This window comes from Myotis myotis, unplaced genomic scaffold, assembly GCF_014108235.1.
Source record: "Myotis myotis isolate mMyoMyo1 unplaced genomic scaffold, mMyoMyo1.p scaffold_m19_p_16, whole genome shotgun sequence".
NCBI lineage: Eukaryota > Metazoa > Chordata > Mammalia > Chiroptera > Vespertilionidae > Myotis > Myotis myotis.
Genome location: NW_023416320.1, coordinates 36829481 through 36848270, shown reverse-complemented (window position 1 = coordinate 36848270; position 18790 = coordinate 36829481). Strand labels below are relative to the sequence as shown.

Genomic DNA, 18790 nt, shown 5'->3' with positions numbered 1-18790 from the left:
GGCATAGGATGGTCTTGTAGCGAGACCTGTGGGTACCCCTGAAACCAAGGGACAAGCCCACGATGCCAGATGGCAGGTTTGGGAGAGAACAGGTGAGGGAGCGTGCAGAAATGTGTAAGTCCCGGTCTTCTTTCACTGACACTGGAGATGATAAGAGGAGATGAAACACATCAGCTGATGGCAGTGCAGTCCCTGTCATTGGATGCTGTCCAACTCCCAAGAGGGAGATAGCCTTTTGGGCTGGGATGGTAGGTGTGGCGTGCGTAGGAGTCCACCTTGAGCGCGGGGCAGGATTGGGCTGGGCCAAAGAGGGTGAGAGGGTATGATGGAAACAGAAGACGGGGAAGTGGGGAGGGCGCCGCGTGGAGCTTGTAAGTGTCAGTTTGGCAGGAACCGAGAGCCTTCCTTGATGAGCATGACGGCGTGTTTGGGCCGGACTGTGGAAGGCCTAGAACAGTGATGGCGAACCTTTTGAGCTCGGCGTGTCAGCATTTTGAAAAACCCTAACTTAACTCTGGTGCCGTGTCACGTATAGAAATTTTTTGATATTTGCTACCAGAGTAAAACAAAGATGTATATATATATATATTTTTTAAATATATATATATTTTTAATATATTTTTTATTGATTAAGATATTACATATGTGTCCTTGTCCCCACGTTACCCTCTACCCCCCCCCTTCCCCCCCCCCGCTCATGCCCTCTCCCCCTGTTGTCCATGTCCATTGATTAGGCCTATATGCTTGCATATAAGTCCTTTGGTTGATCTTTCCCCCTTACCCCCCACCCTCCCCTACCTTCCCTCCAAGGCCCGACAGTCCAATCAATGCCTCTCTGTCTCTGGATCAGTCCTTGTTCATCAGCTTATGTTGTTCATTATATTCCACAAATGAGTGAGATCCTGTGGTATTTATCCGCTCTCCAGTTCCATCCATGCTGTGGCAAATGGTAAGAGTTCCTTTTTCTTCTTCCTCTTCTTAAAGAATACCTTTCAGCATTTCATATAATGCTGGTTTGGTGGTGATGAACTCCTTTAGCTTTTTCTTATCCGTGAAGCTCTTTATCTGACCTTCTATTCTGAATGATAGCTTTGCTGGATAAAGTAATCTTGGTTGCAGGTTCTTGCTATTCATCACTTTGAATATTTCTTGCCAGTCTCTTCTGGCCTGCATGGTTTCTGTTGAGAAATCAGCTGACAGTCGTATGGGTACTCCCTTGTAGGTAACTGACTGTCTTTCTCTTGCTGCTTTTAAGATTCTCTCTTTATCTTTTGCTCTTGGCATTTTAATTATGATGTGTCTTGGTGTGGTCCTCTTTGGATTCCTTTTGTTTGGGGTTCTCTGCGCTTCCTGGACTTGTAAGTCCATTTCTTTCACCAGGTAGGGGAAGTTTTCTGTCATTATTTCTTCAAAAAGGTTTTCAATATCTTGCCCTCTCTCTCCTTCTGGTACCCCTATAATTCTGATGTTGGTACGCTTGAAGTTGTCCCAGAGGTTCCTTACACTATCTTCATATTTTTGGAATCTCTTTTCTTTTTTCTTTTTCGGTTGGGTCTTTTTTGTTTCTTTGTATTTCAAATCTTTGACTTGATTCTTGGGATCCTCTTGTCTGCTGCTGGATCTCTGTAAATTATTCTTTATTTCAGTCAGTGTATGCTTAATTTCTAGTTGGTCCTTTTTCATGTCCTCCATGGTCTCACTATACTTATTGAGGGATTCATTAAATTTATCGGCGGTTTCCATAAAATTCTTGAAAAACCTTATAAACGTGGCCTTGAACTCTATATCCAGTCATTTGCTTTCCTCCATTTCTGCCATTTGTGGCCTGTTTCTTTGTCTCCGCATTTTGGCAGCTTCCCTGTGTTGATAGAGTGGCCCTGCGCGCTAGGTGTCCTGTAGGGCCCAGTAGCTCAGCCTCCCCAGTTACCTGGGGTGGACACTCTTGGTGCACTCTTGGTGCCTTGGTTGTTGTAGAATCACTGGGAGGAATTGACCTCCAGGCCAATTGGCTGTGAGAATCAGCTGTGTCTAAAGTGGGAGAACTTCTGTGCTGAAGACACCCTTCTGGGGCAAGACTTGCTTCAGTGGGGCTTTGGTGCTCACTGAGTCTGCTCCCTGAGTGTGTCCCTTATGGATCTGAGGAGTTGCAGTCTGGTACCCTCTGACCACTGGGTACAGTGGTTCCTGGATCTAAGGAGGTGCTAATTCAGCCTCTGCCTGAGGCCACACAGCAGGAGCCACGAAGAGGCTCAGCTGTGAAGCAATGCAAGCCGCTGCGAGGCCTTGGGCCTTCTCTTGGAAGTTCCAGGTCTGCCTGGCTGGGCTGCAGTTAGGTACATTCACATGCAAAAGCCTCTGCCGCAGCCTGGGTGGGGCGGGGTCTCAGGGAATCAAAGGGCGGATCAGGGAGCTATGGCTGATTCTCCGCCCGGAGTCGCCGGTCTCAGTGACCCGCTAATTGCTGCAAGCACCTCTGAGGGAAAGCCGCCTTCAAGTTCGCCCGCTGCCGGACAGACCAGCTTCTCCCCCAGCTTCTCCCCGTATGAGACCTGGGTCCCCAGAGACTTCCCGGAACCGGAGTTCAGAGCAGTCGGGAGTTTGTGATTCAAAAAGACAGCCGGGTCCTCAGGTGCCACCCCCTTTCCTCGCGCGTGCGAGCCGCCGTACCTCTGCACTTCACCACCGCAGCGCCTCTGGCTCTCAGCGTGCTTTTCTTTCCTTCTCGTTGTAGAATTTACACTCAGCCAGCCTTTCTGTTGATCTGGATGATGTTTGCTCAGTCCTTTGCGGTAATTTTCAATTGTTGTGGGAGGCGACAATTTCCCGGTGTTTACCTATGCCGCCATCTTAGTTTCTCCTTTTAAATATATTTTATTGATTTTTTACAGAGAGGAAGGGAGAGGGATAGAGAGTTAGAAACATCGATGAGAAAGAAACATCGACCAGCCGCCTCCTGCACACCCCCTACTGGGGATGTGCCTGCAACCGAGGTACATGCCCTCGACCGGAATCGAACCAGGGACCCTTCAGTCCGCAGGCCGATGCTCTATCCACTGAGCCAAACCGGTTTGGCAATATTTTTGATATTTATTTTATATATTTAAATGCCATTTAACAAAGAAAAATCAACCAAAAAAATGAGTTCATGTGTCACTTCTGACACGCGTGTCATAGGTTCGCCATCACTGGCCTAGAAGGTGCTGTGATTTGTGAGTGATGTTTATACCGCAGACTTGTTGATCCAATAATGCTAGCTTGATTCGGCATCCTCTAGTAAAATTTCTATGAAAAATTGCCCATTGTTCATATTCAGTTAAGAGGAAGTGAAAATAGATGAAAATGAGAGTGTACAAATCATCCTCTGGACTGTTTCTCAGTATTAAAAACTCATTTGGGTTTCCTGTGTTGTCACTGGGAATATAGTCAAGGGATTAATTCATGATGAGAAAGTCTTTCTCTCTGTGTGTGTTTCTCATTTTGAGGAACCTACTCTTTGTTAGTGAGAGCTTTAATTATTCTAGGGTAACTGATTTTTCTAAGTTACAGCATACAGTAAAATGGTCTTCCAATGTGTTGGGGTAGCTATTAAATTAAACAATTCTCAGGGAGAACATTGTGTGTTAATTGGGCTTTATTTCCATTGTAGGGAAAAGCAGTATGCTGCCAGATGTAATTCTAAGACTCTAAGGAAACTTGAGACATTAGTCCATTGCCCTGTAAAATGCGTAAAGCACCTTAAGAGACTTGCTCACAAATAATAGAATTCTAGAATTTCCTAGGTGTAATTTATCTTAAGGATAATCTAGACCAGTGGTTATCCAGCTTTAGTGAGCATCAGAATCACCTGGAGGGCTTGCTCAAATCCAGGTTCCTGGGCCTCACCCCTAGAAACTGAAGGAACAACAGCCACTGGGAAAATAATTATTTTAAAGAAAAGATGCCAGTTGGCAGCCTGCCTCCCCCTCAAAATGGCTATTTCCTAAGGAATTCTGTTGTTCATGTGAGCAGCTAAGTTTAAAGACTTGGTTAAAAAATGAATGAATGAGTGTAGGTTCTATTATATGTGTTCAAATTGCTATGCATTATATAAGCACACAGTGCAAGAGGCAATATACTGCTACATGGTGGTTAAGATCCTGGGTCAGGCTGAGTTGCCTGGACTCAGAGACCAATGCTTTGTTACTTTGGGCAGGTTTCTTAAGCTCTCTGGGCTCTAGTTTCTCTATCAGCAGAAAGAAATAAGAATTATACCTATCTCATAGGGTTGTTATAAAGAACTAGAGGCCAGGTGCATGAATTTGTGCATGGGTCGAGTCTGGCCAGCCAGGGGGGAGGGGCTGTGGGAGGTTGGCTGGCCCGCCTTGCCCCAGATTGGGGTGGGGGGAACCTATCAGGACACAGTGCGCATCAAAGCAACCAATTGTTCCAATCGTTCCAATTGTTCTGGAGTTCTGGTCTCTTGGCTTTTATATATATAGATAACTTCATTAATGTATGTTAAGAGATTAGTCTAGCACTTGGAACATACTAGGCAGTCAATAAATCTTAGCTATTTTCCCCCTCTCTGCCTCCTCCCTTCCCCTCTTGTTATTTTTTTTAAAAAATATATTTTATTGATTTTTTTACAGAGAGGAAGGTAGAGAGATAGTCAGAAACATCAATGAGAGAGAGACATCGATCAGCCGCCTCCTGCACATCCCCCACTGGGGATGTGCCCGCAACCCAGGTACATGCCCTTGACCGGAATTGAACCTAGGACCCCCCAGTCCGCAGGCCGATGCTCTATCCACTGAGCCAAACCGGTTTTGGCCCCTCTTGTTATTTTTTAAGTTCTTTATTGTTTTGTTATTATTTTTTAAAAAAATATATTTTATTGATTTTCTACAGAGAGGAAGGGAGAGGGACAGAGAGTTAGGAACATCAATCAGCTGCCTCCCACACACCTCCCATTGGGGATGTGCCCGCAACCAAGGCACATGTCCCCGACCGGAATCGAACCCAGGACTCCTCAGTCCACAGGCCGACGCTCTATCCACTGAGCCAAACCCGTTAGGGCTTGTTATTATTTTTGACATTAGTAAAAGACTGACAGGATAGACACAATGTTCAAGTAGTCATCTTTGGGTAAGCAGGACTCTGATTTTTATGTTTTGGGTTCTTTTCTTTAGTATCAAATTTGCAGTGAACTTGAGTTGCTTTATAATTAGAAAAACACTACTTAAAATAGTATATTTACTATGATTATTTTTCAAAAGGATATATGCCAGTATTCACACCACATCCTATGATTTTTGGTCTCACTGTTCTGTGATTTATTTCTGTTGAGTTCTCATCTGCTCTGAAATCAGCTTTCCGCCTTAATTTTTAATTTTTGTTAATGATCCTTCTCTTGGCCACGTGTTGTGGAGACCAGTGAATCTTTTGGTTTCTTACAGTTTATAAATTCTTTGTCCTAAATGTCTCTCACACCACTGTCCCTTGGTCCAGCCTGGTTCTGATCCTTACCACGTCATGCCCGGACTATTGGGTTTTCTTGTCCATTGTCTCCTTTTGGTCCTTACATCGTGATGCCAGACTAATGTCCCTTTTGATTGTGTCACTCCTTTGCCCAAACACTTTGAGGGGCTCCTCAGGTTACTGAGGATACAATCCAATTTCCTAGATTGATACAGAAGATTCTCAACATTTGCTTTTTCCCTTTCTTGCAAATATTCCATCTTTACCTGATTTATGGTCATTTCCTACCATATTTTGGAACGAGTGTCTTCACCTTCCTGTCTCCTTTATGCCCATATTTTACTCATCCTTGAAGAGTTTGCTTAAATATATCCTTGTCCAAAGTGTTCACATTTTGGCCTTTGTAAATTGCAGTGGCCCTTCTTTGTTCATTGGCAATTAATCACACTCCGGCTCCCAATTTTTTTGTACTGAAATGATATTAATCTCTGTGTCGTTTAATATTTCATGTGCTTATCTCCTTTTCCCAACTTAATTGTAGTGTTTCTGAGGGTGCTCACATTTTTTAACTCCCAGGGTCCTGCAGAAGATGGGTGATATAAAATATATTGATTGATGACTTCATTTATTCTTAATATTTAATAAAAATAGATGCTAGGGAAAAAAGTCTGCTTTTAAAAAAAAGAGAGAATGTCAATTTAGATATTTCCCTTTTTGTCTTTATTTTTGACTTTGCTACTTATAGTGTTGTTTATCCTGATAGTCTGAGCTTTTTTTTAATGGTCAGATCAATATTTTCAAGCTTTCTGTAATTTACTGATTAGAAAAGGCCATTAATTTGTTGATGATAGCATTATTTATTCATTTTTGTTGTTAATCCTCACTAGAGGATATTTTTTCCATTGCTTTTTAGAGGGAGTGGTATGGAGGAAAGAGAGAGAGAGAGAGAGAGAGAGAGAGAAAGAAAATGTCAGAGACATAGTATTTAGATGGATTCACACTGTTTGGTGTCCCTAAATTCAGTATGAATGTATTCCATGATCATACTAAACTACTTAATTCAAATCCCTGTCTAATGGTCTGCTTTTTATTTTTTACTTTTATTTAGCATTTATTTGATGCGGAATTACTCCTGGACCATAAGTTTTGTTTCTTTGATTTCTTCTGGGATATCTTTTTCTTCTTGCAGCCTCCTCTTCTGGTTTAGGAACAGTCTGCTCTTTTGCAGTAAGATCCTCTCAGTGTGGCCGGCAGACCTCAGGTTTGGGTTCATCCTCCCAGGAGCTCTGTGAGTTCTGCGTTACGTCTGGGGAGCTTTGTTCACCTGGATGTGCTCAGTGACCAGAGAATCTACACCTAAACCCTTAAGTCCAGCACTACTCTCTACATTTTTAAGCACATGCAGCAAGGGATTCAACACTCTTTTTGGGCCACTGGCCTTATTACCATCCCGCTGCCTGGCCTGGGCACACCTACCAACTCCACCCTTGTAACGACAAATGACAAACATTCCTTCTGTAAAGTGGCATCCTTCAGATACTTGTGGCTTTTCGGATGTCATACCCGTGATGGCCTGGGCAGTGGCACCAGTGTCCTGAAAGTGAACGTGAAGATTTGAATCTCTTGATTTGCATTGTTTTGTGGGTTTTCTGGGTCAAGTGAATAGCGAACCATTTTCAGAGGTCCCCTCAGGCCGCTTTTGGGAAGAGCTGTTAGGGTCCGCTTCTGGGGGAACCCAATTAAGTCATTTGCTATAGCAAAGACTTACATATTCGTGAGACGATAATTTTAGATTGTACTAAGACTATGGTTTTGGTTGGCATGCTGCCTTTGTTCTGTAATTAAGATGCACAGTAGGGAAGCATCTTATTTAAATAATAAAACGATCATGCATTATGTTATTATAATATATGGTTCACTGTTTAAATGAATAATACAAATGATAATTGCATGTGTAATCAGTTTATACTAAGGTTGTTAGAGTGAACTGTTCACGGGAGGTGTAAGGGGTTGTTAGCATCACCCTAGTCTCATATATTATAATGTTTGTGACTCTTGGAATATCATGTTTATAAACAAATCCCACAAGATATAATGTGGGCTGGCAATTTCACGCGGAGCTGGCAGCGTTTGGATGAGAACTAACCCGAATTACTAGGGTAGAGGTGGAGTACACAGCGAGGAACCTGGATCACTTACGCTGCTTCTAGTGACCACGGCCTAGGACAGGACTGAGATTTGCACAGGTCTCTATGCTGGTTTTGGACTCAGCAATTTACTATCCAATTCAATAGGAACACTCAGAGCCCTTTCATGGCCTTTTATTATTTTTTTAAATCAAATTTTTTCTCGTGGCGGCCATTAGAGTAAGCACAGGTTTCATAATTATGGGCTAAGCATACAGAAATTCACTGAAGAAGCAAAGTTGCCCCAGAGGGATGATTGTCAACATATAATTTTGGTCAAAGGAGCAGAACTGGTGAATAACCTAAGGGTTGATTCCATGGCTTTTTAAACCTCCTGAAATAATGTGAAGTTAGATGATTTTTTTATTGTTTAAAGTATTACATGTCTCCTTTTTCCTTGACTGACGCCCCCCCCCCCCCCCCGCCTGAAGTTAGGTAATTTTAAAAAAACACCTGCCTCTTGACTTACTCTGCAGGCCTTATCATATTAAATCCTGTAATCAGAAGGATAGAACTGATGTTCAAAAAGTGAAGGCTGGTCAAATACAGGGCTAATAACAATTTGGGCTTAGTTCACCATTTAGGGAGGTGTTTTATTTATTTACTTATTTATTTATTTATTTATTTTACTTTTTTATTGAATTGATTGGGGTGACATTGGTTAATAAACTTCTATAGGTTTCAGGTATACAATTCTATAATCTGTCATCTGTACATTGTATTGTGTGTTCACCACCCTAAGTCTCCTTCCATCACCATTTATCCCCTCTTTACCGTGTTTTATTCCCCGCCACCCCGCTCCTGGTGTTATTTTAACTGGTTGAGCAAAATACCCTCTTGAGGACCCATGGCTGGTGCCTGACATCCGTTCTCAGATGCCAGTTCTCAGAATAACAACTGCAAACATTTTCTACTGCCACTACTCTTCTCCTATTCATTTTACATTCTATTAATCACGCTGAAATCCCATAGTTAGTTTTGCAACCCATTTGATGGCAGAATTAGGCCTGATCTGATAGGGAGCTGGTTTTTAAATCATACTTAGTATGAATATTCATTCATTTTTTTGCAGTAGCAATAGTGTGGTTGATTTTGGAGCACAGTTCCACATTCCACTGGGGGAGTTACATAGTATATGGCATCATTCATCCTTTTAAATTTGTAAAAGGTAATAAATTCTTAATTCCAAGACACATTCAGCCTTGAGTTTAGGCTCAGGGATTGTGGACCCAAGTTCATGTTTTTATCTCATACGGACAACCTGGGTGAATTGCAGTGCCCCATAAGCAAATGCACATGCTGGTGGCTAGGGCTGTCTATGCAGCGAATGGCTTCTTTCAGGATAGTGGTGGTTACAACTCAGTCATAATCATTACGGGGCATAAAGAAGTTAGATATCTGAAGCAAATCTATGTTAGTCAGGGCATTCCAGAAAAACAGAACCAGTAGCCACTGGTTGATGTTTTGCTCTCACATCAATGTTTCTCTTTCTCTCCCTCTCTCTTCCTCTCTCTCTAAAAATCAATAAAAAAAATTTAAAAAATGCTCATAGGAAGTACCTGATTCCCCCCCCCCCCCCCCCCCCGGGCTCACCATATTTGCCAATTGGTGAAACTTTCTGATAGTAGCTGAAAATTGAAGGATTGGCTAGGCTTCAAAAGACTGATAAATCTGTATCATAGACAATGAGCTAAAACATAAAAAAGAGTTGCCTCATAGTAAATGATATTATTTATTCAGGCCATCCCTGATACAAAATGTAGAACTCTTAAAAGGAGTATAAGAGAATTAGACAGTATTCAAAGCCATTTTTTTCTGATCACGTTGACATTTTTATATACTAGCTCCTTTGGTATTTTCAGAAAAATATTAACTTCACATTTTGAACTATTAAATATTACATAATAGCTATATTATGTCTAGTCAGCAGGTTGCAGAATTAATGCTCTGTAAGTGATGAGATTACTCTAGAAATGTCCTTGAGAACTTGAGTAAATTTGTGAGTAAATTTGAAAACTTAACATAGCAAATTTATGAAAACATCTTTAATAACTTTGCTCTGAAAATTATAGTAGCTCCTATGACAATTCAGGATTTTTTTTCTAAATATATATTTTTATTGATTTCAGAGAGGAAGGGAAGGGAGAGAGAGATAGAAACATCAGTGATGAGAAGGAATCATTGATTGGCTGACTCCTGCATGCCCCCTACTGGGGATCGAGCCTGCACCAGGGCATGTGCCCTTGACTGGAATTGAATCTGGGATCCTTTAGTCCACAGGCTGACGCTCTATCCACTGAGCCAAACCAGCTAGGGCAATTCAGGATTTTCTTATTAAAGAGTGGGACTTAGGGTTGAGATCTCTTATGTATTATTTGGCAGTTGCATAAATTAATATCTTTCTACTGGGAGAACACTAATGAGTTTTTTTTTCATAGTTTGATTTTGATATTTGTTGTGTAAAGTGAAATTTCATTCAAATCACCCGGGAGGCCATGTGGTATAAAGTATAAATGTTTGGACTCTGGAGTCTGACGGTCTTGGTCTTGAATTTGCCACTTACTAGGTTTGTGACTTGGGTATATTCCTTAACTTTCAAAGCTCAGAATCCTTCTGTCAAGTGGGAACTCATTAAATTTACTGCTCAGTAATTTTGTTGGGAGAATTAAGTATTGTGTTTAAAAAGCACAGAGGAGGCACTTAAAGTATTAGATTTCTTCTTCCATTTCTCTCGCTCCTTAAGTCTTCTCAAATTCTTATTGGAACCACCATTTAGCCCTTATCATAGAATGTCTTATTTTGGTAATTATCTTTTCTTGTGTATTTTGTTTCTCAAGAAAGAGTTCCTCACAAACTCTTTATAGGAAGGAACATGGACCTTTTTATCACAAATAATATTTACAATTAAAAATATTTTCAATTACAGTTGACACACTGTACACTATATTATTAGTTTTAGGTGTACAACATAGTGGTTAGATAATATGGTTTACAAAGCAATCCCCAAATAAGTCTAGTGCCCACTTGACCCCAGACATAGTTATTACAATATTATTAACTATACTCCCTATGCTGTACTTTGCATCCCCATGACTATTTTGTTCTACCAATCTGTACTTCTTAACCCTTCACCTTTTTCACCCAGTCTCCCAACCTTCCTCCCATCTGAGAACCATCAGTTTGTTGTTTGTATCTTTGAGTTAGTTTTTATTTTGTCTGTTCATTAATTTTTTTTAAGTTCACACATATATCACTCTTAATATTTAACACCAGCCATTTCATAAGTATAACTTCAACAAGTAACTATTGATTGATGAATCATTAGAGGATAGGGTGTTTTGAGTAATTGAATATTCTGATTATCTGATAACCAGCTATGTGAATTCCCTATTTAAAGACTTCAGTAAATACATTTAATACTAAAATGATACTGAATATATCATCATCATCCTTTTGTGGATCTGAAGATATTTTAAACTCTTGTATTATCTCAGAATCATAACTTCAACGATTAAGTGAGATATAATAATAGAAGTAATGATGTTAATTGTTATAGCTGACATTGACTGAGCACTTAGTAAGTGTTAAAGCTTTTATGTGCGTTATCTCATTTATTCCCTCAATAGCTCTTGGAAGTAGATAGGTTATGGTTCTCTATTGATAGATGAGGAAGCCTGTCTAGCAGGATTAAGTATCTTGTCTAAGACCATGGAGCCAGCCCCTGGTAGTACAGACATCTGATGCTGAAGCCAGTGCTCTTATGAACCACCCAAACATCAAGTTGAATCATAATTTCCCCTGGGACGTTGAGCATTACTTTTTATTTAAAATAAAATACCTTGTTTTAGATTGATCATTTGCCATATTTCCTCCTCATAAAAGTCTACTCTAGATCCGCTTTCCTTCTCCCCCCCTTCGTATTGAATTTATTGGGGTGACACTGGTTAACAATTCACACAGGTCTCAGGTGCACAATTCTACAACACATCATCTGTACATTGTATTGTGTTCACCACCCCAAGTCAAGTCTCTGCCCATCACCATTTATCCCCCCTAATGAGAATTTATTCTTACTCCAAGTGAAAGTGTCAGAAGAAACACAAAGCAGTTAGGTATATTAACTTAGTAAAATTGCTTATATTTATAAATCACCTTTGTTATTGTTATATAACAGAGTCAGAGATTATTTGTTTTTAATTCAGATGAATCGATTCTCTTTTATCAATGAGGTGGTTACAAAGGAAAGTGCCTTAAATTAGGATAATAATAGCACTACCACGTAAGGTTGTTGTGAAGATTGAGTGGGAAAATACATATAAAGGCATTTAGTACAGTATAATAATAATAATAATTATATATATATAATATATATAAAATAAACTATAGGCCTGGTGCACGAAATTTGTGCATTCGGGGGGGAGTCCCTCAGCCCAGCCTGTGCCCTCTCACAGTCCAGCAGCCCTCGGGGGATGTCCGACCGATGGCAGTGGGACATCCTTAGCGCTGCCATGGAGGGGAGAGAGGCTCCCACCACTGCTGCTGCACTCGCCAGCCGTGAGCCTGGCTCAGGGCTTCTGGCTGAGCGGTGCTCCCCTGTGGGAGCACACTGACCACCAGGGGGGCAGTTACTATAAACTTTGACAGCTAACACTTTTCTAAATATAAGAATAAGCTTTACAGTGAGTGTAAGCACTCGGATTGTATTAGAACTAACTCCAGTGGACTGATAGAAAGAAGGGGGGGGGTAATATAAAACATGTCTTAAAAAGTTTGTATCCCTTTACTGTCTGCAAAATTGCATGGAAGGCCATGACGATGCCAACGTGTGTAGGGACATTTGCACATGACATTCTTCCACTTGTGCCTAAGTTTGCTCTGGACTTGGCTCTTTCCTATGGAACTCATGCTTCTGCGAATGCCTGGAAAGCAAACTGGAGTGTCATACCTCCTCTTGTTTACCTGGAAGGTGTTTCCTGGCATGACTTACCTTTCCCAGGAGACACATTTAATCTGCTCTTAGCAGCTGGTACACTCCTCTGCGCCTTCATGGTAATTATTGAAGTAAGTGTCATACAACATATTTGGAATGTGTTTTTCAGTTAATGTGCATTTCTCTGCCATCATATGGCAGCCAATTAGTGATGATGCTGGAGATGAAAAATGAGCTTCTGTTTCATTTAGAATGCTTTTAAGACTCCTGCTACGAGCAATTCCCAAATATTTCGAGATTTTTCAGCTCTTATGGGACTAATTTCTTTAGCGGTAGAGACCTACATACTTCTAATTAAACTTTTGTTGCTTTTTTTGTATTTTAGAGACATGTGTCCATAAACAGAAATGCTTCGGTATCAGACAGAGCCAAGTTCTAATTTTGGCTCTACCCCTTACTGGTAATTGGTAATCTCAGGGCTCAGCTTTCTCATCTGTAAATTGGGAAGGATAATATATTTTCTACCCATAAAGCTGTTAGTGTTGAATGGCACAAAAGATGTTAAGTGCCTATTGTAGTTTCTGGAAGAACATCAATAAACAATAGTTATGATGTCATTTTATTTCATAGTGAATTATAGTTCCACTAAAATATTACTTGGGGCTTATACTCTTACTAGAGGCCTGGTGCACGAAATTCATACATGGGTAGGGTCCCTAGGCCTGGCCAGAGATCAGGGCCGATTGGTGCCTTCCTTCATTCTGTGCTGCCCCCTGGTGGTCAGTGCACATCATAGTGAGCAATCGAACTCCCGGTCTTCTGGTGGAACTCCCAAGGGGACAATTTGCATATTAGGCTTTTATATATATATATAGATAAGTCGAATCTTCGAGAAATTGCCAATAATGGAAAAATGGACTTAAATTTTTAAAATGAGTATTTCTGCCCTAGCTGGTTTGGCTCAGTGGATAGAGCTGTCAGCTTGTAGATTGAAGGGTCCTAGGTTTGATTCCAGTCAAGGGCATGTGCCTGGGTTGTGGGCTTGATCCCCAGTGGGGGGCATGCCGGAAGTAGCCAATCAGTGATTCTCTCTCATCATGGATGCTTCTGTTCCTCCCTTTCCCTTTCTCTCTGAAGTCAATAAAAGTATATTTTAAAAAGTAAAAATAAACATGAGTATTTCCTGAAGGCATAAAAACTCTTCTTAAACATTAAAATTAATACTTGCATTATGCCTCAAAATATTATTAATATTGTTTCTACTTTCATATATACATAATGCAGTGAGAAATGTCATCATGATATATATGGTGAGCTGCTGCCCAAAAGCTTGTCCCAAATTTATAACTCTGGTGCTAATTTATTTGGTTAGAGTTGTATTTCATTGTTTGTAGCTTCTATTTTTTTGATAACTAGTGAAGTTATTTTCTCATGGATTCATTAATGTTTTGATTATTTCTTGCATTGGGAATCCATACTTAATGTTACTAAAACATATTATTGCCCCAAAATGTAATTTTTAAAAATTTGACATATATATATTTTTTTATGCTTTCATGATAGCTGTCTTTGTGGTTCTTCTTGAGGACCGGATTAAGTTTATAGACAACGGTCACTCACAGGTGATCAAATGTGATGTCTTAAAGGCACAGCTCATTAAGCCCTCCCCTCTCCCATGCCCCAGATAGGACTAAAGTGCAACCGGCTGCTTATATATGTACTCGGTTGTTCCCTTTTAGAGTACAAATTACTTTGAAAGTATTTCTAGAGGAAGAGAGTGAGTTTAAACCAACTATTGCTCGCTATGGTAGTGAGGAAAACATACTTTGAACCTAAAGAACCATTTCCCGTCTCATCTGGAACCTCAGATGCTCTCTGGATGTTTTAGCAACGTGACAGAGCGCAGGCAGCTGTCCTTCGGCTGGCAGGTCTGTGTCAAAATGACTGAATCACTTAAAAGAAAAAAAATGGCTGCTCAAAATAACTGAGATCAAAGGTGTCCTCTCTGTCTGTGCTCGTGAGTGGAAAGAATGAGGGAGGGAAGAATTCTCTAAATGTGATGCTCTCAAGTACCTTGGCTAATTTTCAAGGAATTATGCAAGCTGAGTGGGAGCTGGCGTCCCCGCTGCTGTCCTTTCCCAGCGGCATGTGGGCGGCTTGGCGTGTCCTCTTTTCATCTGCAGTGGCCGTGACACCAAACATATTCAGGAGAGCGACCTGCGCTCACTGCGGCCCAGCCTGGGTTGAATGGTCATTTGAGGATCTTAGGCATGTGACACGTCGCTTGGCACACCCGTCCTGGGTGTGATCCCCGGTCCTGAGCCCGAGCGCAACTTTTTCATGTGACCCCCACCCCTGTCAGCAGCAGTTCCCAGCAGCACTCTGTGCCGTGTGGGTCTGAGCCAGGAGGGCCAGGAGGAAGCGGGCAGTGAGCAGGGAAGAGTGGGAGGTGGGGCGCAACATGGAAACAGAGTCCGATAAATTAGAGACCAAGTTCAAATGAGGGTCCCGAAAACCTGGGCCAGTTCCAGAGAGACTCTGAGAACTCTGGAAACCCACTGGGGAGGGTGGTGGCCCAGGGACAGCCTGGCAATAATAGCCAGGCCTGGAGTGGCCTGGGTAGGAGTTCAGGCTCTGTGGCTAAAGCACAGAAACCAACTCTGCCAAACTGAGGACTTCATGGGGCAGGAGGAGGAAGGTGGCTCACAGGGACAGGGCAGCCCAGGGGTCTAGGGGGCAGGCGCCCATGGATGGCTCTTTGAGGCACTGTTGCAAGGACGAATCCACTTCGACGGCTTTTGTTACTTCACTCGAGATTGAAGTCCATGTCTTCATCCCTTCTCTATGCATCAACATTTATTAGTGCTTATGGTCAGCACTGCTTAGGCATGGACATGGCACCAGTGGAAAAAAAGTCCTTATTCTCATGGAAATGACATTCCAGTGTGAGAGACAGACAATAAGCAAATAAACAAATGTCATGTGGGATGGTGTTGTGTGCCATAGTGCCAACTCTAGCAGGGTAGGGTGACAAAGAGCAAGGGGGTGAGGGGTGGGGTGCCATGTGTATATATACACATATACATTAATATACATATAAGTATAAAACACACATATAACATAGTAACATATAGTTACTATACTATATGCTGTATATAGTACAGTATATATGGTAGCATATAGTATAATTATATAGCTATACATATAGGAATATAACATATATATAACACACATATAATTATATATAGTAAAGTTCTATAGGTATACATATATGTATATATTTATTTCTGTTAATGAGAATGATACTGTTGGGCTTATAATGAAGATGTTTTTCTTTTCTTTTTAAAAATATATTTTATTGGTTTTTTACAGAGAGGGAGAGAAATAGAGAGCTAGAAACATCGATGAGAGAGAAACATCGATCAGCTGCCTCCTGCACACCTCCTACTGGGGATGTGCCCGCAACCCAGGTACATGCCCTTGACCGGAATCGAACCTGGGACCCTTGAGTCCGCAGGCTGACGCTCTATCCACTGAGCCAAACCGGTCAGGGCTGAAGATGTTTTTCTGATGACACAGCTGAATTTTTCAAAGCTCCATCCGCGCCTCATGACGTAGTTAAGGTGGGTTCCCCGTCAGCGGGTGACTGCGGGTCTCGTCAGCACAGCCACACGGGCTTCCTGGCGCTGGGAGACCTGCGCCCAGTGCCCCAGGCACAAACCGTTTGGCAGAAGTGCCCCCTTCTCATCTGGGTCTGTAAGAAGTCTCTTTTGTGCCAGAGGCATTATTTTGGGAAGATGATTTATGTCACATTTTGGCCTCATTACAGTTTTAAGTTGTACGTGGTGCTGGTTTGCCTGGAGGTGTAAACATACATTTTTATCTTCGCATGCATACGGGAATGCCTGGGTCTGGAAAAGGCCTTTCTATTCTTGAGTTCCGTTTTAGGCTGTAGACAGGGAGGCTAAGATGATATTTATCAAAACGAGTTTTACTTGATGAAAAGCAGGCTTCCGAAAGAACGCTGGCCTCTTGAGGTGTGCCTCCTCCAGGCCGCATTTCCACGCACAGATGGAGAAGCGCGAGAACCTGACGTCTTATTGCTACAAGCAGGTGATTCTGTAAAATAAACAAACACTGCGCGCTCTCTACTGCGTTGTGTGAGAAGCGAGAGCAGGTGCTAAGGTGCTGTCTGTAGCTCTAAGTAACAGCAGGGACAGGATTATTCAGTGTTTATTCAGGTGCAGCTATTCTGATTATTCCAGTTTGCTTTTGGTGAATAAAGTTTTGTTGAAAGGATATGGCAAACCACTCATTTCTTCAGCGATTAAAATGCATGATGGCGCTAGAAGTGAGAAGCATGTAGCACCTGAGTTTATCATTCCTGAAAAGTGTTGATTGATTCGACCCCGAGTAACTGGGTTTTGTCAGGACAAACACTGGGTTTGGAGTATGGCTAGATTTCTCTATGACTTTCAAGGCATTTCATACCCTACCTCAAAATTTAAAAGTTGGGGAAATAGTATTTACTTAAAATTTTTAAATCACAGCATGAAAACAATATAAAGAATGGACAACGGACTTGCTACTTTTTGCTATAAGCCCATATTGATGGTGAAAAATTTTAAAAATATATTTTTATTGATCTCGGAGAGGGAGAGAGAGATAGAAACATCAATGATGAGAGAGAATCATTGATTGGCTGCCTCCTGCATGCTCCACACTGGAGATCAAGCCTGCAATCCGGGCATGTGCCCTGACCAGGAATTGAACCGTGACCTTCCAGTTCATAGGTCAACACTCAACCACTGAGCCACACTGGCAAGGCTAATGGCGAAATTTTTTGAATAGGATGACAACCTTTCCGATCTACTGACAGTAAGACTCCAGCCCCTGCCCGTTTGGACATGTGCTTCAAAAGTTATTTTCTAATTCAGCTGTGGGTTGGTGCTTTCCGCTTGGGTTCTAACTCAGGCCATTTAAAGAGATTTAGTAATCTCTAAGTACGATTCCTCAGTTAACAGTAAGCCAAACTCATTGTGAGATCTTTGATTCTAAAGTGGTGATTTGAAAATATGAGTGATTTGAGGGTGATTCAGAAGGTTTGCCAATCCAACTGAATCCACCTTCATGGCAAAATCTGGCCTTGAATTCCCTTAACCTGTTAGAATCTTCTAGCTGTGACAAATGACATCTACTTTCCCCCCTTTTTCTTACTGTTGAGACTACCTATTATATTCTCTCGGTTATTCTTTTTTTTTTTTTTTTTTTAAAAAGCCCATCTTTTTTAAAAAAACATATATTTTATTGATTTTTTACAGAGAGGAAGGGAGAGAGATAGAGAGCTAGAAACATCGATGAGAGAGAAACATCGACCAGCTGCCTCCTGCACATCTCCCACTGGGGATGTGCCCGCAACCCAGGCACATGCCCTTGACAGGAATCGAACCCAGGACCCTTCAGTCCGCAGGCCGACGCTCTATCCACTGAGCCAAACCGGTTTCGGCTCTCTTGGTTATTCAATGACCACCTCATTAACCACTCATGTTTGTACTTTCGGAAATGTAAACTCTGTGGGTCTGGGGTATGTCCTGAGCACTTATATTAAAAAATAAAATCAACCAAAAAGTTCTTCAAGTGATTTGCATGCTCTAACAGTACAACAGGCAACCGCTAAATAAAGGACATGATTTGAAACCCAAGTGTCAACATAGACACAATCTCTAAAGTTCTCTGAAGAGTGAATCTTTTCACCCTCTGTTTGGAAGTTGTTAGCGGGATTGAACTGCGACGTCTGCGTGGTCTGACTGGAATCAGACGACTGGAGCGTCAGGACATGCCGCTGCATTTCACGTTTCCCCTTCTGTCTTCTCAGCCATCATGTATGTCATGGGAGCTCTTGGTCCTGCCGCGGGATACTTATTAGGTGGACTTCTTATTGGTTTTTATGTTGATCCCAGAAATCCTGTTCAACTTGACCAGAATGACCCTCGTTTCATTGGAAACTGGTAAGGACTGTTCACTAAATTTTTCATTTCACTTATGATTAATGATAGAGTCACAGTACCCTTGTAGTTGACATAAAAACTTCCCCGGGGGAATATGAAAAACAGCCAAAAGTCACTGAGGAGGGGGTAGTAGGCAAACTGATAATCCCTCAGTTATCTATGTCCCAATCCCCAGAATTTAGGAATGTGTCACCTTTTCCTGGCAAAGG

At 41.6% G+C, this 18790-nt stretch overlaps 1 protein-coding gene across 1 annotated transcript in view; it reads left to right on the top strand.

The window, feature by feature from the left end:
- The window catches only part of SLCO5A1 (solute carrier organic anion transporter family member 5A1), a 102648-nt gene that overhangs the window by 22659 nt on the left and 61199 nt on the right, over positions 1–18790 (top strand). Inside the window, exon 3 of the mRNA XM_036338475.1 lies at positions 18449–18581. Coding sequence (XP_036194368.1) covers positions 18449–18581 — 133 coding nt within the window. The remainder of the gene's footprint in view (positions 1–18448; positions 18582–18790) is intronic.